Source organism: Lygodium microphyllum, chromosome 23 (genome assembly GCF_053477565.2).
Source record: "Lygodium microphyllum isolate KBCC chromosome 23, Lygodium_microphyllum_v1.1.10, whole genome shotgun sequence".
NCBI lineage: Eukaryota > Viridiplantae > Streptophyta > Polypodiopsida > Schizaeales > Lygodiaceae > Lygodium > Lygodium microphyllum.
This window is the reverse complement of record NC_141157.1, coordinates 58,903,426-58,928,303: the sequence shown is the minus strand read 5'-3', so window position 1 is coordinate 58,928,303 and position 24,878 is coordinate 58,903,426. Positions and strand designations below refer to the sequence as shown.

The following is a 24,878-nucleotide window of genomic DNA, read 5'->3' as shown; positions in this document are numbered from 1 at the left end:
GAATCTTCCACCGGTACACCTTCCTACAGGCCATCCCTCAGTCATAAACACTAATGCCTCTAATGTTGGCTGGGGTTCTATATTATGTGAAGATATTTCTCCACCCTCATACTCCTCACACCCTAAAATTTCCACTAAACCAAAATCTATCTGGATCCGCTGCTATGCTCCATGGATATTTACTTAGACACAAAAGAATTACCCCTCCTACCAAAGAGAGATACTTGGTATCATTAAAGCCATCAAGGCATTCCGCATTTTTGTAGAATTTGTCCCTTTCACTGTTCAGATTGATTGGCAACATTTGCAAGGTTACCTCACCAAGAAAGCTCGTATAGAAATAGGGAATAAAAGATTACTCTGGTGGTCTTTATTCTTCGATGAGCTTGACATCACCTTTGAACATGTACTTGGAAAAGAAAATGTCATTGTAGACCTACTCTCCCGCACTCATGAAGACAAACCACCATGAAAAATACTTTTTCCCGTAGCCACTAACGATAATGTAGCCACTCAATTGTAACTTTATTTGAATGCTCTATCATCCCATCATGTACAAAGATGCCCACCCCACTTTTAAAGTGGAATGGCGACTCAATTCGCATCTCGAACCCTTTGTAAACTCTACAAATACCTCTTGTAATATGGAATGAGGGAGAGGAAATACAACTTTCATTTCTATTTCTCATTTGCACCTCCTTGCTTCGCTCCACTCTTACTCTTCCGCTTTGTGTCTACATTATGTGCACTTCTCCATTGTGTGCCAATTTGAGGCAGAATCCACTTAGCATTTTGATTTGCTTCATCCATTGCAATTGTCGAATTGCCTAGCGACTTGTACTACTCAAATAAGCTCTTGAATGCAATAGAGAAACCACCTTGGACAGCCATAGGAATTACCTGACTTTGAAGAGGATTTATGAACTCTTTCACACATCCTAAACACTGTCAAGCGTTTTTGTGAAAATTGAAAACCCTAGTCTAACTGTAGTTAGGTTTGATTTCAGCTAGCTTAGTTATTTGCGTGACAGTTTGTTTTGTTATTTCGTAGTTGGATTTCTTGTGTTTATTTAGCCTAGGATTTGCTTCTGTCATTTTGTTTGATTTGTTGAGTGTGAAACTTGATAGCCTTGGTCAAGCTTGGTATTTTTTTGGACAAATTGAAGTAGAAGTTTGTTATTAGCTTCTGAACATTGAGGAACAATGTATGTTTTCTTGTCGAGACTCTTGCACATCACAAGGATTATGGGTTCACGAGCACTTCACATTGCACTTGTTGATGCACTGCACTCGAGGGTCGTCTCCTATTCTTATCAAATACTTCCATGCCATGGGTTGGGATTATGCACATTTTGCACCATCGTTGAGTACTAGCACGGCATGAGGTCCATTGCAGCTATATGCAATAAGTTTTAGATGCATGCACACATGAGAAAGCACGTGTTATTGAGCACACACAATTCTTGCACACACCATTTGGGATGTTCATCACAAAGTTAGGAACCTCTGGTTGAGAGTGTAAAGTGGTTGGGAGAGTTCGAGGGTCATGAAGGACGCCACCAATTGTGAGAAGGGTTGTTCATATTTGATCAATTTCTTGAGGACCATCATTTTTTAGAGTGATTGCCAAATTTTGGATGGGTGTGGAGCGGAGTATATCATATCTTTTTTATGAGAGTTGAGAGGTGAGGATAAGGAATTTTAAATTAACAATGAATTTTGATTGCATTTTGCATGACACACGATCACATATAGATAGGCTAGGCACAATTCTTCTAATGCATCCATATTTTTTGTGTGAGCATTGTTTGAATGGTAGCATGTTATGGATTCGATCAATTGCATATCATTCCAAATCATGTATGGTTGTGCACAGAGTTATCTTTCATAGCATATTCCTGCTAGGGCACATTGCATAAAAAATAGGTTCATATCCAGAGAATGCTTATTTTGAAGACTTGAGGATCAAAGAAAAAGATCGTACGTTTTACATCATCAGCAAGTATTTCTTGAAGGAAAAGAGGACATGTGTGCTGAAAGTGTGTGCAATTACAAGAACAATAGGGCAAGGAAGGAAATAAGTCATCCAAGATAAAAGATGGAGAAAAATGATGCGATTTACAAAAATCAATATTTTTGCTCAGTTTTGATGGATTTTCGTAATTCAAATGACGAAGTTATAATCCAAACAAGTTGCAAAACAGGCATAGGGCAAAAAAAATGAGAATATTGGAAAGCAGTAGAAAAGCAAAAGCCAAAAGTTGAAAGCAAAAAGCCTAATGTGTATGAGTGTGGATAGAAAACTATATAAGGAGATGAGAATGGAGAGTCAAGGGCCTTTTCCCTTGATTACAATTGTATTTTTTGTGAGAGAGGAGAGTGGAGGGTCGCATGCTAGAGTGAGCTCTTGTCATGCCAATTTGGAAGTTGGAGCATTTGGGTGTCAAAGTGCCAAGCATCGGCTCAAGGTTGTTAAGGTACGAAAATATATCTCATTTGGTTTGTTTTCAAATTGTTGGTATTTTCATTGTATTGTGGTTGTGTGATGCTCTATCCACATTCGGGTTTTTAGTTGTTTTGAGCTTCAAGAGGCATTGTGTTTTGTCTTGTTTTTATACGTGGCTTGTGGTGTATTATTGAATATTTAAAATTTTCAAGTTGTGTTGTGCATTCGACAAAGTCCATTACCCCAACCGGCACTCCTTAGCGTCTCATTATCGGGTTGTGAGTGAGGCTTGCTCTTGATCACCGCTCGCGTAGCAATGCCTCACACCACACCATGGCACCACGACAACAACATGGCTTAACATGGTATTCAAGCTCACGTCACTAATAACCTATCACGACTTATACAAGAACAAGGCTCTAATACCATAGGTACAAAGCGTACAACAAAGAAGTGTATGGAGCATAGACACATAGCAAAAGAGTGAGAGTGGAGCAATGTGTGTGTGTGTGTGTGACTCACAAATGGGAATGGGACTGTACATGTGCATGAAAATAGGATTATATGCATGTATACATCCCTAATCAGATATAAGTGGTTGAGAAAATAGCGAGAAGGGGGAAAAGTTTCTTTTGAGAGAGATATAAGTAAAAGTTGATGATAAACATAAGTCCACATTTGTAGATATATTTAAGTACGTATATGTTTTAAAAAAAACACAATCATGGGGGGTTCAATGTATGTTAGATTAGACCATATGCTCGTGATTATTTTTAGATGTAGCAAGGTGAGTCAAGAATACGAATCCTAAAATTATTTCACCTATATAAGATACATTGACTTGCAGTCTATATGCCATTAAACAACTTTTGCAACACCAAAGTAGCATCTATAGAATGTGGTGCATGCATGTATGTGTTTCTATGAGAGAGAGAGAGAGAGAGAGAGAGAGAGAGAGAGAGAGAGAGAGAGAGAGAGAGAGAGAGAGAGAGAGAGAGAGAGAGAGAGAGAGTGTGTGTGTGTGTGTGTGTGTGTGTGTGAGTGAGTGAGAGAGAGTGTGTGTGTGTGTACAAGTGGAATAGTTTAGTAAAGAAATAAAGGGAGGAATGGGGGAGGGTTGCATTGCACATCATCGCTCAATAGGCACTTTGACACCCATGCTTTATGTGGGCCTAGCACAAAACGTTACACATATTACAACAAGCAAACTTCAAAATCGTAAGATAAAGTTAGTAGATAATGCGTTTAGAGAGAGAGGAGGGTGATGTAGATAGAAGGAGAGGGACAAAAGGGGGGGTGGGATTAAACACCATCATTTGTCCAAATGCTCTGTGCAGGCTAAAGGATCCCTAGATGACCTCAATTGTTCCCAGGGTGGAATATCTGGTTAAGTCTCTATTTACTAATTTGGGTAAGAAGCTTTGGGACCATAAAAAAGGAAGAGATATCTGTGGCTCATCTCCTATGGTTGTAATGCAGACATGGGCTGCTTGGAAAAAAAGATCCCCTTTGATAAGGACTTCTACTTGAGGAAGAATAATTATTAGAGTTTGGAAGGTTGCTAGGTCTCATAAATTGAATGCCCTCCTTTGGCACCTTACTTAGTCAGGAGTAGGCTCTCAAAGTTTGTCAATGCCATGGAGAACAATGGTTCACATATTTTGGGATTGTCCGTGTGTGAGGCTTGTCTGGCCAAATCTAAATAATTGGATAAGGGAAGTAAACCTCCAACAAGCTATCCCAATAAGAATGGCCTTATTTGGTGATAAAATTGTCTTAGATGAAGCTACCATACCATGAAACTATGGGATCTACTGAGAGCTATTGTCAAATTTATCTAGTCATACAAGAATCTTGCTATTTTTGGTGCTAGAGCTAACTTGGTCCCTATAAATAGGATATCTAGAGGTAAAGGCCCATATGGAGGTGGTGTTAGGAAGATTGGGAAGGTCCCATTGGACGTTTAAGCCGTTGGCTAGGAAGTTGTCTGTGCGGTGCAGCTCTTAATGCTGTATATTTTTTGGTAATATAATATACCACCGCATTATTAAGTCCTAGCGTATCTAATGGATATTCAAAATCAGTGCGCGCCCCCCCCCCCGGCCTCGCCCGGTGCTCTCTCTTCCCGTCCGTCCCCCCCCCCCCTCTCTCTCTCTCTCTCTCTCTCTCTCTGTGGCCGTCCGTATGAATGCGCAGGCTCAGCAGCAGAGTACGGAGGCGGAGGAAGCCCCGTTTGGACAGCGCCAGGAGATCGAAGCCATGGTCACTGCTCTTTTCGAAGAGGACGAGGACGATGACGAGGAGATCAAGCAGCTCCAGGACGAGGTTAGGAGTTTGTCTGCTAAGGCCCAGCACTTCCAGGCCCAAGGCCCTACCCTCATCGGCTCCCGCCTTCAACACTACCTGCAGGAGAGAAGGCCTCGCTTCTCTCTCGACTCAGATGACGCCGCAGGTTTGCTTTCTGTGCCTTTCCGCCTCAGCAAATCAAACAATTTTCTCAGGGCTATCTAGTTCAGCTGATTATTCATTCCTGTGCATTTTCTTGTTTTGATTTTGATTTGGTTCAGATGTTTGATCAAGTGATTTGAAACGTGCATTCACATGATTTGATTTGATTCATATTTTTGATCAAGTGATTTGAAACCTGGATCCACATGATTTGATTTGATTCATGTTTTTGATCAAGTGATTTGAAACCTGGATCCACATGATTTGGTTTGATTCATATGTTTGGTCAAGTGATTTGATTCATATGTTTGATCAAATGATTTGATTTATATGTTTGATCAAGTGATTTAAAACGTGCCTTCATATGATTTGAATTTGATTTGACTCGTGTTTGATGAAGTGATTTGGACCATGCATTCTTATGATTATTCATATAATCATGTGGTTTGAACTGCACATCAATCTCACACACAATCTGTTTTGAATTATTCATTCTCGTGTGTTATTATTATTGTGCTTTTGCAATCTCACCATCATTTCTGCATAATGAGAGTGGAATTATTAGTAACTTGATGCTATAGTTCTACTCACTGTTGTGTTTGTGTCATTCACAATACCCCAATCTTATTGAATTTCACCATCATGTCTGCATATGATGAGTCCCGTACAGCAATTATTCTTGTGAGTTCCATGTTTTACACTATGTACTTGCAAAAACCAATGCAGCTTGAGTTGTTGGAAATGGCATTTTAGTAGCCTGAAGTGGAAACACTAGAGTTGAAATGTTTTGAAAACTTTGAAATGTGTTTCAGGATTGCTCTTTAAAAATTATTTTTTGGGGGAGGTTAGAGTTTTTTTTTTTTGATTTTGTTTTTGGCTTTGTTGTTTACAGGGGAGGAGCCTTGACTTCTAGCTAGTTGAGTTTCCATTTTTGGCTCAATAATCGTTGTGCTTCAGTTAGTTGCATTTCATTTCTAGCCTTCAATTTCTATCTTTATGACATATATTTGTGGCCTGTTTCTCTTCATTACAACCATCTTCAATGAGAGAGAGTGCATGGAGTCACACATACATTTGTGTAACAATGGAGGTTGTAGTAACTCTTAACTCTTTCTAGTAGCTAGCATGAGTGCACTTTGAGAGAGAGAGAGAGAGAGAGAGAGAGAGAGAGAGAGAGAGAGAGAGGCACAAATGCCACGAGCTTTGGTTAGAGAGCGTGCAAAGTTGGATTAGTAGGGGGATAAAGAGGAGTTGATGATATTTTGGGGAGTTGGTTGTTTGTGTCACCTTGCTTAGCTAGGTTTATTGCCTTGCTCAACACCTCTTGTTTAGTTCTGCCTTGCCATAGCATTCTGCCTTGTCTAGCAGTATGTTGATCAACTCCCCTTTAATTTTGATTGCCACATTCTACCAAGCTTTGCACCTTCGCTCCTTTCCCTTGCATGTTTAGGGTCTTCAGTCTTGCTTTGTCTCATCTCGATCCCTAGTCAGCCCAACCTTGCCACCCTTCTCCATTTTGTTGCAATGCAGTTCATAATCGTGCCGTCCATAGTTGTTACCCGCTAGCGTTGCCACCAGGACTTCTAAAGCCGTTTAGAAATTCTCCCTTTCGTCCAAGCCATCGCTGCCCTTCTTTTTTTCTTTCACAACCCCTATGGCATATTCTTTAGCCTTCTCTTTTTTCCCTTGTAGCCCTTGTTTGCTTTCTTGCCCAAGTTGCCTCTCTCTTCCCTATTTCCATTCATCCTTTTCTTGAGGTGTTTAAACCAACGCTAGAGGGTCTTGAACAAGATGCTCAAGGTAATTTAGCATTGTAGATAGAAGGAGCAAGCATGGTGAGAATGTAGCCAGCCCACTAGCATCACTAGCGGACTTTGGTGCAACTTGCGTGCATCCTTGGCCAATGCCTTTATGCCGATTCATTTTGCTTTGGACACAAAGCTTGCTCTCAGAGACATAGTGATAGCCCTTGAGGTTTCATTGACTTGTAGATTGGTTTGAGATTCCCTTGTTGAGTTACTAAAGTTGGGTTCTATTCCCTGCAATCCTCTATGAATAGGGGACTTGTGAGTGCAACCCTCCTTCCTTGATATAGGTTTCTCACATTGATTGGCATTTGTGGCAGTTGACCACCGTCAGAGGATGCCTATTGCATTTTGAGATCCGTTTGGAGGAATGATACACTCTTGGAGCAGTTATCAATGTCTTCAAATCCTCTTCTAGCTCACCTCATTGTGAGTCTACCTGAGACATAAAGGTTTGAGGTCCATTGTCTTCATGCCAATATAGTTTGATTCTTCATTCACTCATCATTTTGAGTTGTCTTCACCTTAACTCTATTGTATGCACTTGTATTCTTGTCATACACTTTGAGTTCTCATTCTTTGTTCAAGCATTTCCTTACATGGAATCATTGCTAGGTATAGTTGAAAGATACCTAAGTTTTGATTTGAAAGCTTGACATTGAAGAGAAGTAATAACAGAAAAGGAAAGATATCTCATCTACCATCACCAAAGCAGTCTTCTCAAGAGCTAACTTCTTTGGCATTGATACAAACTTTCATAGAGGCTTAAAGAGGTTGGGACCTCAATTGGTGAGTTAGGGACTTCTCTTACTTTTGCATGCCATTTGGATGATTTCATCTTTACCCTGGAGGGTGGTGCTCAACAGTCTAGGTATAGTGTTGACAAGAATCTAGAACAATGAGCTTGGGGAGAACACATTGGTATAGGATATATCTTGTTTTTCAATTTGAACCTATTAGAATTGGTGAAAGGTAAATAAGTTTTATTTTGTAGCATTCTTTTACTTTAACTCAAATACAAGCTATGGGTCGAAGTATTTTGAGCTAATGAGTGCTTAGGATCACTTGGGTAATAAATTAGCCTAGTCAATTTAATTGTTGGTTGGTTAGGTTACTTTTTTGGGCATAGAAATAATTATTAAATTATAGTCTAAAAGTTAATTTGATGGGTTGGATAATATTGGGAACTCACTTTAGAAGGTTGCCACTTGGCAAAACTTGTCCATATAAGTTTGGGAAAGTTAAATTGGGGGTGAAGGGAGGGGAAAATCTTGTTTTTGCAGTTTGGAACTGTTGGGAAGAGAGGTTGGGTTGTTATTGTTTGCTTTTGGGGCCACTTCTCAACCACCATTGGAGACCATTTTGGTGAAGATGGCTGCATATTCTTAACTCGGAGAAGTTGTTGATTGTAGTTGATGTACTTTCTTTTGAAGATTACAATCTCTAATGCTCCTTTTGTTGTTTGGTGAATTCATTTGGTGCTTTTCGGCCACTTCTCAGCCATTGGAGACCATTTTCGTGAAGATGGCTGCATATTCTTGACCAGGAAAAGTTGTTGATTGCAATTGATGCACTTTCTTTTGAAGATTACAGTCTCTAATGCTCTTTTTTGCTGTTGGTGAATCCATTTAGGGCAGGAAAATTGGGTCAATAGCTTACTTATCAAATTCTTGCAACAAATCTATGAATTATCTCTCTCTATAGTATTCTTTCTCTTTCTCCAACCATTTTCTAGGTTTGCTCCAAGTTTTACAATTATCTAATCATTCGAGGTGAAAATTTGGTGAATCTTTGTAAACCCTAATTTACAGTAGAAATTAGGGTTTACAAACCACCTTAGGAAGCGCATACAGATTTGAAGGCTTTAGACTTGAATTTTTAGAGCTCAAATCAATGTATTTTAGGAGGATTCAAGAGGCTAGCTGGCCAACATTAAATTTGGGGATAATTATTTTTCCAAGGAGCATAGGTAAAGATCAATCCCCTAGCAAATCAAGGGGCAAATTGATTGGTGAATTAATTACTTGCTATAATTATTGTTTAATCAAGTTATTACCACCCTCTTCGAGAAGGAAGGTTGGTTTCATATTGTGTGGTATATGGGCATTTATATCCACCTCTCCACCTCACCTCTTATAGTTGACACCTCATTAAAGTTCTCACATCACTTCCTCTTTTGCCAAGAATGCATTCATTGACAAGACTCATTTTAATGGGTCTAACTCTACCACTTGGTCTAATTTGATGAAACATGTGTTAGAATCGTATAGGGAAGCCGTTAAGGTCAAAGTCTTGATGATTTAGTCATCTCATTCCTTAATAAATTGTTCCCAAAGACTTTTAACTTGGTAAAACAAGCAATCTCACAATAGACCATTTGTACTTTCTATAAGATTGAGTGCCAATTGTTGCATTATGCACAATTGTCTGACCAAGTCTTGTGTTTTCCATTAGGCCGCCCCTCCTTCAGCTGGGCAATACATCATCAGGCTGCGTTTTTCAGATCTGGTGGTCGTTTCCACTCCTGGCGGCTCATCTCCTGCTGGCGATCCACTCTGAGGCTGCGTTTTGGTGCTGGCGGTCTCTGTTTTGGTGATCTTCATCAGCTCCCTTGGCGTTTTGCAGATCCAGGTGTTTGTAGGCTATCACAGCCTGCGTTTTGGTGGTTGGTGACCATACTGCTGGTCATACTTCGGCTTCGGCACAATTTTCTTTGGTGTTTGGTCTTTTGCAGATTGGAAGATGTCTTACCAGTTTTTAGGCTTTGACGACTCAGAGGCTGAGCTCCTTTCTCATCATTCCTCTGAGCGGAGGTGGGATTATCAGGAGTTTCGATGTCGGGAGGAGACTCCTCGCACTCGTCCCTCTTTCGTTCATGCATCTCAGAGGGTTCCATCTACCGTGAAGGTACTGTGAGATGGAAGGATCGAGGTGCAGCCAAGATTCAGTAGACAGTGTGAGAGTGAGAGACAGAGTTGAAGCACAACACCCAAGAGAATTGACTGAATGAGTGTAACCAGAAAGTACAAAGTACAACCCTTAAACCTTAGGGTTGTAGGGGGTGTTCACACCCGACACACACTAAGTGCCCAAATGTGTGTAACATAAGCACATAAGTACATACGACAATAAGACCATAAGTCTGCGGGAAAAAACCTCTCCTACCGAGAGTAAAAAGTGCCCCAGTGTCCTATTGATCACCGACACTCCCATATGAGTGTAGGCGTAAGTAAGGCGTGAGTCAAATACCCAACAAACCCCCTTGGAGTGAAGAGTGATCAAGAGTACAAGGATCATCCGCCACCAAAGGATATCAAATTTAAAGCATCGCGAAATGCTTTAAATTTGTCACGAGGAAGAGCTTTGGTGAAGATGTCTGCCGCATTACTGGTGGTAGGACAATAGACAAGGCTGATATCACCTGCATGTAGCCTCTCTCTGACAAAGTGATAATGAATCTCAATGTGTTTCGTGCGAGCATGAAACACTGGGTTCCGTGCCACTGCAATGGCACTCTGACTCTGTCAGTGAACAAAGGAGTAGGCTCAGTTAGCAAGTGTCTTAGCCATACGCATTCAACTGTGGTAGTGAAAGCTGCCTTGTATTCAGCTTCACATGACGATGTGGCAACAATGGATTGTTTCTTGCTAAGCCAAGAAATGCAAGAAGAGCCAAGAAAGAAACAATTGCCACTAGTGGAGTGACGTGTATCATAATCACCAGCCCAATGAGAATCATTGTAAGCATGTAACTGCAGTGGTCCCCCCTTGGCATAAAGCAACCCAAGAGAACGAGTATCTTGCAAGTAGCGAAAAACACGCTTGACAGCTTGCCAATGTGACATACGTGGCTGATGCATATACCTGCTCAAAGCTGAAACTGCAAACTGTATGTCCGGCCTAGTATTGCATAGATAGATAAGACATCCAACTGCAGGAGCATATGTATGTATATCAAACAAATCACTGTCATCATGTAATGACAGTTTCAGTCCAGGTTCCATGGGAGTACAAACTGGCTTGCAATCCTGTAAGCCAAACTTCTCAAGAAGCTGCCCAATATACCTTGATTGTGATAGCCCAATACCTCGAGCATTATGTATGAACTGGATGCCCAAGTAGTAATGCAAAACTCCCAAGTCAGACATGTCAAAAGTTTGCTGCAAATTTTGTTTGAATGCTGAAATCTGATCAGCATGTGTTCCAGTGAGCAAAAGGTCATCAACATAAAGACATATAATCAGCATAGATTCCCCTTCTTTACATATGTAAAGGGTAGACTCAGATGAGCTGTTTAGAAACCCTTGACCAAGCAAGAAAGCATCTATTTTTGCATACCAAGCTCTAGGAGCTTGTTTCAAACCATGTAGTGCCTTTTTGAGCTTGCATACCAAATGTTTTGAGCCTTCAACTGCAAAACCAATGGGCTGTTGTACATAAACTTCCTCCTGAAGTTCCCCATGTAAAAATGCAGTCTTGATATCTAGCTGATGCACTGTCCAACCATAATGTGCAGCCAAAGCAATCATAGACCTGATGGTCGTCATACGGGAAGTAGGAGCAAATGTCTCCTCATAATCAATGCCCTTTTTCTGTGCGTAGCCTTTAGCTACCAGCCGTGCCTTGTATTTATCAATGGATCCATCTGCTTTTCTTTTCAGTTTGTAGACCCATTTCGTTCCAATGGCTTTCTTCCCAAATGGCAAGGACACCAAATCCCAAGTTTGATTCTCAGTAATAGAATCTAATTCAGCTTGCATAGCTGCCATCCAATGCACACTGTGTTGTGCATCCTCATAACATTCAGGCTCTTCATTATCAAAAGTACTTGCTGCCATAATAAACTCCATGGTATGTGCCGAATCATGCAAACGAGTTTGCCTTCTAGTACGACCAGCCATGGGTGCATCCAAAGGACTATCTTGCATAGTCTGCAAATACCATCTAGGTAGCTGTCTAGCATCCTGACTGTGTGCAAGCTCTTGCTGAATTTTAGTTTCAGCATGATGCTGAATATTCCGATCAGCCAATGGCTGAATTTCTGCACTTTCCATAGGAGCAGCTGCCTGAACATTAGGTTCATTTTCTGAACCTCCAGCTGAATCACCAAAAGTAATGGGCAGCAGCCCTTCAAAAACATCACGGGCAGCATGATATGTGTCCAAACCAGCCAAGGATAATTCTGATTTTTCATAAAAAACAACATCCCTGCTGACAAAAACCTTCTTTGTAACGGGATCATAGAGTCTATAGCCTTTGCTCTCATTGCTATATCCCATAAAAATGCACTTAACAGCCTTGTTGTCCAATTTTTTTCTAAGTACCTGTGGAATATGGGCATAGGCAAGACACCCAAAGGTACGAAAGTGACCAACAGAAGGTTTACGGTTGTTCCAAGCCTCAAAAGGTGTGATGGTCTTCAAGGCTTTGGTAGGGCATCTGTTCAAAATATGGCAAGCACACATGACTGCTTCCATCCAAAAACTATGAGGCAGGCTCTTTGCCTTCAGCATACATCTGGCCATCTTCATGAGTGACCGATTCTTCCTCTCTGCTACCCCATTCTGCTGTGGAGTATAAGCTGTAGTATACTGATGGACTATGCCCTTCTGCTGCAAAAAAGAATTCAGCATAGAGGACATGTATTCCCTCCCTCGGTCCGAACGGAGAGTCTTAATCTTGCATCCAGATTGGTTTTCAACAAGTGCACTGAAAGCCAAAAATGCATCATACACTTACGACTTCTTTTTCAAACAGTAGACCCAGCAAAAACGTGTAAAGTCATTAATGAATGTCACAAAATAATAACAACCGCCCAATGACATGGTCTGCATAGGCCCACAAACATCTGAATGCACCAACTGCAATTTGGTTGTTGCTCTGAAAGCAACATCACGAGGAAATGAGAACCGATGCATTTTCCCCAAAATGCATCCCTCGCATAAGTGCTCAGGAGGTCTCTCCAAGGGAGGTAAGCCATCTAGCATTTGAGTACGCTGCAAAAGTATCAAGCTGCCAAAGTTTACATGCCCCAAACGAGCATTCCATAACTCCGCCTGTATCATAGCAAGAGTAAGAGTGGATGTCATGTATGCCGACTGATCTACTGAAAGAGCATCCAACTCATATAAACCATGACACAAAGATCCTGTCAAGACCAAAGTCATGTATTCTTTTTCTCTAACCATGCAACGGTCATCATCAAAGGTGACCTGCAAACCACAACGTGCCAAAGAAAAAATAGAAAGCAAATTCTTCTTGATTCCAGGCACAAACAAAGCATCCTGCAGGCGGAGAATAGAGCCATCAATGGCTGTGAGCTGAATCTCCCCAATACCATGAACAGGGTATGATGCATTATTGGCACACTGTATCGATTTCCCAACGGGAGGTGCACTAACTGAAGCAAACAAATCTTTGCGAGATGTAATATGTCTAGAAGCACCACTGTCAAAGAACCAAGTGTCAGTATCCTTTGTAGAGCTAAGTGCTCTATCGGCCCAAGAGATGTCATAACTGCAAGTGTAAAAACAATAGTCCTTGTCCACAACAAAGGACGCGGACTCACTAGCAGTGGAAGGAGTAGTAGAAACAGACATTCCTGACTCCTTCTTCTCTTTGGCAATGCGCTTCCTGCACTCAGTGATATAGTGGCCGGGCTTCTTACAATAATGACATTTTCCTTTTTTTGCTTGTCCCCTTGTGTCTGATTCTGCGATGTGCCCGAAGTGCCAGAACTCTGTGGAGCATTTTTCACCTTGTTGTTTTTGCCTTTCTGTCTTGCCACAAAAGCCTGCTTAGAGACTATAGCATCCACACCACTATTTTTCTGTGTTTGCTCCTCCTCTAGAAGCAAACTAACCAGCTGAATAAAAGTGAGTGGGTGCTCAGCAATCCTCATGGTGAGGTTCAATGCAGTATGAAAAGACAAGTACGAAGGAGGTAAGGATTTCAAGGTGGTGGATATCAACTGTGCATCCGAAAAATACTCATCTACATTCATGAGCTGCTCCCTCAAGTCTTGAATCTTATTTAAGTGATCCTGCATAGAATCACCTTCATGCATCTTCAGAGTTTCCAACTTTTTCTTCAAGAAAGAGATCCGAGTCTCATTCTTTCCTACAAACATATGCTCCAAAGTCAACCATGCATCTCATGAAGAAGATGTCGAACGGATATGAGGTATGATGGACCGTTGAACTGCCAGAGCAATCAGCGACAAGGCCTGTGCATCACGTGTATCCCAAGCTTTTTGAGTTGCAGTTCTTGGAGGAAGTGGCTGAGGTGGAGCGGGCTGAGGTCCCTGTTGTCCACGTGCGCCATGGGGAGGAGGAGTAATGGGAGCTACAACTCTTGGTCGAGTTTCCTCTCCACTGACATAATCCCATAAATTCTTGGCCACTAATACATTCTTCATCATGAATGACCAAAGCGAATAGTTGTTTCCGTCCAATCTGTCTTCCTTGGATACATACGTAAAGACATCACCTGCCTGATTTGCCATGATGACAAATTTCCAAAGACAAAATGAGCAATGTTAAAGCAGTATGAACTGGAAACCTGCAAATTTCTAGAAATTGCAGCAAACACGTTTCTGCAATTAATGTGCAAGGGCATACTCTGTCAGAAAACTGTCTTTTAATGCATGCTTCCCAAGGTGCAAACAGTGCACTGCAACATTGTTATATCAAAATCCCCAAAATTTTTGCCAAAATTTCTGTTAAAACAGTCTTTTTGTGACTGTACCAGTAGTTCATATGCAACTGTTCCCGAAATACACAAAAGCCCCAAAATTTCTGATGATCCAGTCCAGAAATTTGCATCAAATTTATTTCACACCTGTGCTGTGCCTGCGGTCCTTGCTGCGTATGAACCTCCTTTGCTAGAAATTGATTCTGGACTAAAATTAAAAATTTTGTTTTTAAAGAAGAACACACCTGACGTGGTCAGGGCGGACGAGCAGACTGACAGGTCTGACGTGGACTTGTCAAACGGCGGGCAGGACAGTCGCGAGTTGTGTGGCTGGTCGTCGGACGGGCGGCAGTGCTGATGTTGACTGCAGCGACGAACAGCGCGTTGGCAGATGTGGACTGCTGTGACGAACAGCGCGTTGGCAGATGTTGGCACCTGCTGCTGACGTGACGTTTGACGAAGTTTGACGACATGCGGCGTCTGACCCTGTGCGCTGGCGGACGAGCAGGCTGATGCGAGCTGTTGGCGGGTGGAGCTGACGTTGACTCTGTCAGACGGGCGGGTGGCTCGTTGTGCTGAGGAAGTGGCGCCTGCAAAACTGGCAGACTTGTTGGAGGCAGACTTGCTGGAGGCAAACGTGCTGGAGGCAAGGGGCGCCCTGGCCAGCTGGCGACTGCACAGGCAGTTTAGGGAGAAATTGACGGGGACTGGCAAGCAGGATCAGGCAGTGCTTGCGAGCAGACGAGCTGCAAGTCAAGCTGTTGAACTGGTTGACTGGGCAGAGCTGGCGGGGGCTGCAGACAGCAGACAGAAGATTGCTTTGATACCAAATGTGAGATGGAAGGATCGAGGTGCAGCCAGGATTCAGTAGACAGTGTGAGGGTGAGAGACAGAGTTGAAGCACGACACCCAAGAGAATTGACTGAATGAGTGTAACCAGAAAGTACAAAGTACAACCCTTAAACCTTAGGGTTGTAGGGGATGTTCACACCCGACACACACTAAGTGCCCAAATGTGTGTAACATAAGCATATAAGTACATACGACAATAAGACCATAAGTCTGGGGGAAAAAACCTCTCCTATCGAGAGTAAAAAGTGCCCTAGTGTTCTATTGATCACCGACACTCCCATATGAGCGTAGGCGTAAGTAAGGCGTGAGTCAAATACCCAACAGGTGCCTTCCATGAAGACTGCTTCAGATGTGCGGATGCCTTCCTTGATTCCCTCTATTCAGGTGCCGATTCTCCCTTCCTTTTCGAAGGAAGATAAGTTGGATGGTTTCAACTACTCCCTTTGGTCGTGCAAGGTGGAGTGCATCCTCGATACATTCGACCTATGAGAGCGTCCCCCCGTGGATTCGTCAGATGGTGCCTCTATGGACCGTGACGCCTTGTGGGATAGGCTCAACTCCCGAGCCCGTTTCTTTCTTTTTATGAGTTAACATGATTCCGTTCTTGTACATGTTCATAGGTTACAGACCGCGGCGGAAGTGTGGAAGAAGCTTGCGTCTTTGTATCAGCACAAGATGTTTGCCCACAAGATTTCCTTGGAGAAGTTGCAGATGCTCAGTCTTGATGATTCTTCTTCCATGAAGGAGCACATCACGAAGATGGAGGACATGCGAGGCGAGCTAGCCTCTCTTGGTCGTGTGATATCGTCCGAGGATATGGCGATGATTCTGTTGACTTAGCTGCCATCACCCCGCTATGATGTCTTTTACACCAGCCTCATCACCTGGAGGACCCGTGAGAAACTCCTATGGGAGGAACTTTCCCCGCTTGTCTTGGAGCATGACGAGCGACTCAAAGAGGTGGGTGCCAGTGGCTCCACCAAGGCTTTTATTGCAGGTACAGGTGGCGGCAAGAAGAAGAAGCAACAGAAGGAGAAGGCTAAGGATAAGGAGGAGGACAAGAAGGATGCGAAGGAGAAGCCCAAATGTCCCCACTGTGGGAAGGGTACTCATCCCGAGGAGAAGTGTTGGCAGAAGTACCCCCATTTGAAGCCCAAGGAGAAGGACTCGAAGGCGGCCCCAACCACGACAGAGTCTGCGTTTGTGCATGTCTTTGTTGAGGAGGATACAACCCTAGCTTCTACCACTCAGGAGAAGCCTTGGCTCGTGGACAGTGGAGCATCTTCACATATGACCTTCTGACAGGATTGGCTTCAGGATCTTCGTTCCTGAGGGGGCACTGTCACCATTGGTGACAATTCTACAGTTCCTGCTCGAGGCGTGGGGACTCTACCTATGTTTTCTAACAGGCGGTCTTCTTCTGCCAAAGTTCTCTATGTACCTGATTTGGGCTTTAACCTATTGTCTGTGCATGGTCTTACTCAGCTAGGTACTCGAGTCATTTTTACACAGGATGCAGTCACAGTGGAGTATGTCTCTACAGGTGATGCTCTTTGGACGGGTACGCAGGAGGGTGGGCTTTATAAGCTCACAGCCTTGGCTGCGAGGACTTTCCATGAGCTTGGGCTGCTTTGGCATGCTCGGTATGGTCATTTGAACCTCGATTCTATTCGGCGGGCTTCTCGGAGGAAGATGGTGGAAGGACTTCCAGATTTCCCTCCTCTTCACACTTTGTGGGCTTTATAAGCTCATAGCCTTGGCTGCGAGGACTTCCCATGAGCTTGGGCTGCTTTGGCATGCTCGGTATGTTCATTTGAACCTCGATTCTATTCGGCGGGCTTCTCGGAGGAAGATGGTGGAGGGACTTCTAGATTTCCCTCCTCTTTACACTTTGTGCCTAGTTGCTTGAGGGGCAAGCAGCATAGGCAGCCTCACCCTCAAGTTGCCTCTAGGAGGGCTACTTCTCCGCTTGAGTTGGTTCACACCGACCTTTGTGGACCTATGGGTACGGCCTCCCTTGGGAAGGCCAAGTATTTGATGCTGATTGTGGATGACTTCAGTCGTTATGTGTGGCCTTATTTCTTGAAGTATAAGAGCGAGGCATACTCCCGATTCTGCGAGTGGCAGGTGTTTGTGGAGACACAAACAACTTCCAAAGTTCGTGGCGTTCGAGCTGATCACCGTGGCGAGTTCATTTCTCACATTTTCTCTCAGTTTTGCAGGGATCATGGCATTCGGGTGGAGTATTTCCATCCGAACACACCATTCGAGAATGGTGTGGTGGAGCGTGCGAATCGGACCATGGTGGAGATGGCCCGATCTATGCTGGAGCATAGGAGTCTTTCTCATTTCCTTTGGGGTGAGGTGGTGGCTACAACGATGCATATTCGCAACCGCTCTTCGACTTCAGCTTTACAGGACACGACTCCTTATGAGGCTTTCTTTGGGAAGAAGCCTTCCATGTCCCACTTTCGCATCTTTGGTGCGATGCTTTTGTCCATGTGGACAAGAAGAAGAGGAAGACGAAGCTCGACTCTAAGTCGAGCAAGCTTATCTTCGTGGGCTATATCACGACCACGAAGGGATATCGGCTCTATGACCCGAGGACACGGAAGATTGAGGTGAGCAGGGATGTGATCTTTGATGAGGCTTCGGCCTTCGAGGATCCGATTGATGGTTCTATTACAGGTGCTTCTCCCCCCCCCCCCCATCCCAACCTTCTCTACCTTCCAGGATACCCTTAGCACCCCTCCCATTCCTCCTACTACGGCTTCCCTTTCCCCTTTGGCGGATGTGACTCCTTCTTCTACGAGTTTTTCCACCCCTTCAGACTCCCCTCAGGAGTCTTCTCGGGATACACAGTCTTCTTTAAGTGAGGAGGATCTACCTTCACTTGGTGAGGGGGAGTCCCTCTCCGACACGGATGCTTTGCAGGTTTCGGAGACTACTCGGTCTCCCTCGCAGATCAAGAGGAGTCTCTTAAGATTCCCTTATGGTATCGCCGGCTCATGCAGGATTCAGGTGTTACTCACTTTCATGCTTCTTCTACAGGTCCACGCAGATCAGCCCGCTTATAGGCCCAGCGGGATAGTTCACTATGTGTGAACTATGCTCTTATGTCTTAGATTATTCAGGATTTCGAGCCTTCCAATGTGGAGGAGGCTCTTGCACAGGATATTTGGAGACAGGCTATGCAGGCCGAGCTCGATTCCATCGAGCGAAACCATACTTGGGAGCTTGTACCGCGTCCCAAGAAACGGAAGGTGACAGGTGTGAAATGGGTCTTTCAGACCAAGTATCTTGCAGATGGCTCCTTGGACAAGCATAAGGCTAGGCTTGTTGCCAAGGGTTTTGCACAGCGAGCAGGATTTGACTACTTCGAGACTTTTGCTCCTACAGCTCGGATGTCTACCATTCGAGTTATTTTGGCTCTTGCAGCTCACCACCGTTGGCGTGTTTATCAGATGGACGTCAAGTCAGCCTTTCTGAATGGCGTCCTTGAGGAGGAGATTTATGTTTCACAGCCTCCTAGTTTTCTTGTACAGGGGAAGGAGGATCATGTCTACAGGCTGCGGAAGGCCCTTTATCGCCTGAAGCAGGTTCCTCGTGCTTGGTACCAGAGGATTGACCTCTTCTTTCTACAGAGTGGCTTTCAGCGCTCCGATCATGATCCCAACCTCTACTTATGGGTTGTGGGTTCTCTTTGTGTTTTCCTTATTTTGTATGTCGATGATCTTATCATTACAGGGAGCGACACTTAGCAGGTGGAGCATACTTGGTCCATTCTTCAGCAGGAGTTTGACATGACGGATCTAGGGATCCTTCACTTCTTCCTAGGACTGGAGATCTATCAGATGGCACAGGGCATCTTTATCTCGCAGCACAGGTACATCTCCGAGCTTCTTTCGGAGTTTGGTGTGGTCGCGTGTTGTCCTATTTCTTGCCCCAGGGACCCTGAGTCCAAGCTTTTGGCAGATGGAGTCCCCCTTACAGATGCCACTCGTTACAGGTGCCTTGTAGGCTCTCTCATCTGGCTGCTTCACACTCGGCCGAATATCTCTTTTGTGGTGGCTTTGTTGTCTTCTTTTATGAAGACTCCTACACAGGATCACTGGAAGGCAGCCTTGCGTGTTCTTCAGGACTCGCACTTTCTTCTACAGAGGTTGAGTATCGGGCCCTATGTTCGACCGCTATGGAGGCAGTTTGGCTCTGTCGCTTGCTGGCGGAGATTGGCTTTTCCAAGACAGGACCTACGGAGCTGCGCGTGGACAACCAGAGTGCCCTTGCTTTGGCGAAGAACCCGGTGTTTCATGCTCGCACGAAGCACATTGAGGTTCAGTATCACTATGTTCGAGAGCGGATGGTGGATTCGGAGCTAGTGGTTGCCTATTGTCCCACGGCGGCCAATGCGACTGATCTCTTCACGAAGCCTTTGCCTCAGGCTTCTTTGCTTCATCACATGCAGTTATTAGGTCTTCAGATCCTCCCAAGATCTGAGAGGGGGTGTTAGCCTGCTCTATTTTCATTTTCAGTCTGTCATCTCTTGGTTGTGAGCTCCTGTCAGAGTCTGGCAGGAGACAGAGGAGCTCTGTCTGTTGTTTTTGTCTGCATTCCCTTTTCGGGTGTCACTCAGCCCAAAATGGGCCTTTTTGTGTGCAGTCGGCCCATATTTGGGCAGTTCGGCCATATTTGGGCAGGTCAGCCAGTTTGGGCAGGTCGGCCAGTTTTTATGGCTTGGGGCTATTTATAGCAGCCCCCCCAGTCATTCTCTCACATTCTTCTGCAGATTCAGCACACTCTCCCTCCTCTCCCACTCCGGCATTGGTGCTGCCATTGCTTTCAGTCTGTTCTGGTGCCCTCACTGACGCTCCGGGCTGCGTGCAGGGACTGATCAGTCCACTTTGGTGTATTCAGCATTTCATTTCAGTCAGTGCAGATTTTCTTCCTTCATTCCCTGCTTTCTCTCTCTCCTCCTTTGTGTTCGTGTTCTTCTTCCGTTGCGTACTCTCACAGTTCTATGGTCTCATGTGGTATTTATGCCTCTTCTGTTTTCAATTTGGAACTAACCCACACAATACCTACCAATTGGAACTAACCCATTGGAAGAGAGACTTGAATGAATAGTTCAGCAGTTCCTATCTCAGTTGCCCCTCTTTGGTTGGGCTTCACACCCTAGACCAAGATGGAGGCTGCAAGTCATACCTATCTGGAGACCTAGCTTCTTAGCAAAATAGTTTCTAGTTTATTTGGAATTTAGATATACTAAAAAAGAAAAGTTGGAGCTTGTAGATAGAATTACCACTTCCATTAGAGATATTTTTAGCTATATATATGTGTGCGTGCATATGTGTGTGTGTGTGCGTGCGTGTGTTCGTTTTAGGCAAAGACAACCTCCTATTCAACTTTTACAATTTTGAGTAGAAATATGCTCTTTAATCACTTCCAAGCATTTATTTAATCAAGTTTTCCATGCTTTTAGAGCATAAATAAATCTTGTAGAACATTGTAAGATCTGCAAGTTGTATTTGATATATATTTTCTTAGTCCTTAGCGCCTCTCAAGATTTTTGATATATATTTTCTTAGTGCCTTTGTAAGTTGTATTTGATATATATTTTCTTAGTCTTTATTTTAATCATAAGATGCTCCTAGACTCAAAATTTAGTTGAATAACCAGAATATTAGGTTCACCACATGATTTTCTTTGCAACAATGGCAGCAATTGGAGAGATGATAGCTGATAATGATCAAGGAAGAATTGGATGTCCACAACATGTTCTATTTACTGTAGATTTTTGGGCATTTGTCCTGTTTAAAAATAAAGCCTTCCATTTTTGATAAAGTTTTTTGGGTCTATTTTTAAGTAGTGCAAATTAGGCATTATTAATGGATAATAATCTGAGATTAATGTATGTTTTAATTTAGCTGGCTCAACACTAGTATGGTTGCTCTCCTTTGCTTCAATGTTTGGAATATTTAGGTTGGAAATATCATATTGCAATATAGATGTCTCAAGGTTTGTGTGTTCTCACCCTAAACCACACATATTGTGCATCCATATCTATATGTACCACTTGGATCATATCTCTAAGCCTGTCCCTATATAGAACTGCCACCTTCCTCGATCCATCTCCCTTGATCCTCTACTCCCTCCAGCCGTGCATGTTTGTGGGAAGTTTGTTGACACCCATCTATAAACCTACATTGATGGTAATCTATTGTGTGCACATTGATGCGTCTCTGTATATATTGCAATATCTTTTCCTTTAAATGTATCTTTGAAGTATCCTGCATCTAGTCTTCAGATCCATTGCAATTCCATGCAGATAACTTCAATGTCTCATCATGCTGAATGGTGCTCCTGAATGATTACTCTTATCATCTTGATAGATTGCCTATTTTGCCTTATTTTTTGCAGCTAGGATGGCAGTTAATAACATGGTTATAGATTGAGAAATAATCATGGGCACTAGGGTTTTGCCTAGTGTGTAACATGTTATCCATGTGTTCATGTGGATTTGAGTTAAAACCCTAGGGATAATGGATATGGCCTAAAAATGGAGCACTCTTTTTCAGGTCTTGCATTCATTGATTGTTGGAATGAGCATATGGATCATACATTTAGACTAGGAAATAATTGGAGGCGGTCATTTCAAAGTTGGGGGAGTTACTGTCATGAAGGCACTCCTCCCCTTTGCATTCACCAATAACTCATCATTTTAAGCTTGGCATGCTAAGAATGTGGATTGATCCAGACAAAGAATTGAAACTAATATGGCACAAGTGCACTTGTTGGCGATCCTTCTTTTTTGAGAATTACAATTTACCTTTCAGCAACTGTTACTGCAGCACCAGTATTGTGGTTGAGACTAAGTCAAAAAGCTTTTATTGGACATTGTTTTATGGCCCTTTACTTGGCAGAAATTTGTATTTTCTAGCGGCTGTGGCCTTTTAGCTGTCTCAGAATCTGTGCCGTTAATGTTTTCTCTTCATCTCTGTGAAAATTTATGGAATCTTGCTGTACATGTTTACATTTTGTCAATTCATCATGTAGCATGTGATTGATGCAGTGATACAGGCTTTTTGGTGAATGTCCTTTAGATGCAGAGCTTCTTGACCTCATGAAAGATGATTCTGCCATTGCTCAAGCCACAATGTTGAAGGCCCAAGTGGCTGCTCTCAAAGCTGACATTCCAATGCTACTTCAAAGGATGAAGGATTGCTTGGAAGCATGTGAAAGAAAACAGAGGTTGGCTGAAGAACGGAGACCCCCGCTGCCTGGGTTCCTGCAGGTATGCATGGAATGGGAGCAGCTGCTTTATGTGATCCAAATAATTAAGCTGAGTTTTGTGTCCAGGATTGTAGAGCTTCAAACTTAAAACTATAATCTGAATATAATGTCTGTTTGGAATAGGAAGTGCATAAAGTCTGGGAGGCTCTATCCCCTGCCCGAAGATGATGTTTGTGGAACTACAAAGAAGGTCCTACCTCTGCATATATGAGCTTTTTGACACAATCATAGTCTCAATTATAAGATTTTATCCCTCCTTAGCCAGATGTTAAAGGCTGGAGGGTGTTCCTGTACTGAAAATTGATTGTATGGATGACGACATCTCGTCTCTTCCTTCCTGGACTGTGTTAGAAGCTGAAACAGCTTGCCTACTCTTTGCTCCTCCTGCAGTCTCTCAGATCACTATCATTGTTGCAGATGTCCCATCACATGACTTTCTTGTGCAGCTAAGTTTGAAAAAAAATCAGGACTAGAAACTTGTTGTTCCTTTGCTTCAATCTGCATGCAGGGTTTTTTGGGTGGTTCAAGCAGGACAGTGCTTACTATGGATCCGATGGGTCCAAGCATTCTGAATACACTGTACTGTTGCGATATGGAGATACTTGTTCGCTTCCTTCAAAGAGTGATGGTATGTTTTGGCAAATGCTTGCACATGCTAATAAAAATGATCATGTTATTGAAAATGAAGGGTATCTACATTGCTGGAAAGGGAACACATGATGATGTGCTGTGATGCTTTAAGATATCCTAGGAAGACGTATCTTCTCCATATCTAATGACTTGCACTTATCTTTTTGTTTCATGCCCAATGTCTCAATAGGTGTGTGGCTTTATTTCTGGAGTCTGGACTTTTGTGCATGTCAGTGCATCACCATCTGTTCGTAACATAGTAACATGGGACTAGCTTCTGGTTCCAGTCCCACTTGTCCCCGTACTGTCCTAGTCTCATATGAGCGCCCCTCTTATGGTGATGGGGGATGGTAATTCCTGTCTCCTTTTGTGTTCTCGTTTCTGGTTTCGTCCCCAGAACTCGTCCCATGCTACTATGATTCCTAGGTCTTGGGTAAATGGTCACCAATTGCTAGTTTGCAGCTAGAACATCCCCATCTCTTTCAATTTCTACACTGGACTGGCTTTTGGCATATCTGGAGGGCAGGCAATGCATTTATATTCGATTATGCTATAGTTATGCTTCGTCATGTTGGTGTGTATTGGGATTGCTACTTTTGCAAGTGGGTTTCATAGTCGGAACTGGTCTTGTTCTTTGAGAATTAGCAGCTTGGTGGATGGAGAGTATACATTCTACTCAAGTTCAGCCTTCTTCGTGAAGTCTCTTTCTACTGTTAGCCCAGTGGCTTCTTAGGTGATTTTCTACATGTCCTATTCGCTTCAGCTGTCAGGCCACAAGGCCCTTTGTACGTATCACTGATGTTTAATTTAATGCTCCAGATTTTTACTTTGCCTAGCATTGTGGACTATTGATAATGAGAACAGGGATTCTTGCATTCCTATCTGCAGTGAAAAGAAAAGAGAGACAATTCATGTCTGGCACTTTTGAAGGCCTTGGTGTTCATTAAACATGAAAAGGTAACTTCTTGCCTTAGATATTTAGGACAATTTAAAACAATTGAGAAAACAAACAAAAGCTTAGATGAGTGGTCTCTTGAGCCGATCAATAGTGCTCCTCCTAATTCTTTTGTATCTGACCTAACGGAACCTTGTTTCTGATTTCAGGCAAGATATTTGGTGAAACTATTTTAAAGGTTCTCAATTCTTGGCTTCCCAAATAGTTTGGAGTGCTATCCTGATGATTATTTGGAGTCCTGCTGCCAACTTATTTAGGTGTCACCTTGACCAAGAATGCAAAACATTTGAAGATATTTGATCAATTCCCCTAATAATCAATTACCAAAGTTTATTTGCCAAAGATGTTTTGCCACAAACATATGTTCTGGAAAAGATGCAGGAGAGTTGGAGGGCACCAGAAGAACAAATTTACTCTCACTGCCCCTATCACTTGGACTTGTTCCAGTGTCACATGCCCTGTGAAAGATTTTCAAGTGAATTGTCTATGCTCGAGAAGTTGGGAGGCAGTATGTGCAGCTGAGAGCAGATTGAATAGTTGCTTTGTCTAGCTGAATTGTCCAAGTCCGGGGCAATCTAGGTTGAAGCATGGTATCAAGCTTGCTTCAATCACTATCGGGGATAGCATCTTGGCCTTAGGGCTTATCGGGTAACATCTAGTCTGCATGATGCATGTTTACTCACATGCTCCCAATTGGGACATATTGCACGAGTGGGTATTCATACCTAGGGATATACACATGCATGCTAAGCAATTGTGCA

The 24,878-nt window shown here is 43.1% G+C and overlaps 1 protein-coding gene across 1 annotated transcript; it reads left to right on the top strand.

Moving 5' to 3' along the window:
- Positions 1-4,550: 4,550 nt before the first annotated feature.
- On the top strand, positions 4,551-23,029 carry LOC148016230 (uncharacterized). The gene is made up of 3 exons (XM_087663629.1): positions 4,551-4,898; positions 22,343-22,533; positions 22,656-23,029. Exons 1-3 carry the CDS (start codon positions 4,631-4,633, stop codon positions 22,698-22,700), a joined length of 504 nt encoding a protein of 167 aa, XP_087519755.1. The 5' UTR covers positions 4,551-4,630; the 3' UTR covers positions 22,701-23,029.
- Positions 23,030-24,878: the final 1,849 nt, after the last annotated feature.

What these genes read in the sequence shown, in the direction of transcription:
- LOC148016230 (XM_087663629.1), top strand. Translation starts at nt 4,631, where the DNA reads ATGAATGCGCAGGCTCAGCAGCAGAGTACGGAGGCGGAGGAAGCCCCG. An exon ending in CGACTCAGATGACGCCGCAG is followed by an intron (nt 4,899 to 22,342) that starts GTTTGCTTTCTG and finishes AATGTCCTTTAG; the next exon opens with ATGCAGAGCTTCTTGACCTC. An exon ending in CGCTGCCTGGGTTCCTGCAG is followed by an intron (nt 22,534 to 22,655) that starts GTATGCATGGAA and finishes TGTTTGGAATAG; the next exon opens with GAAGTGCATAAAGTCTGGGA.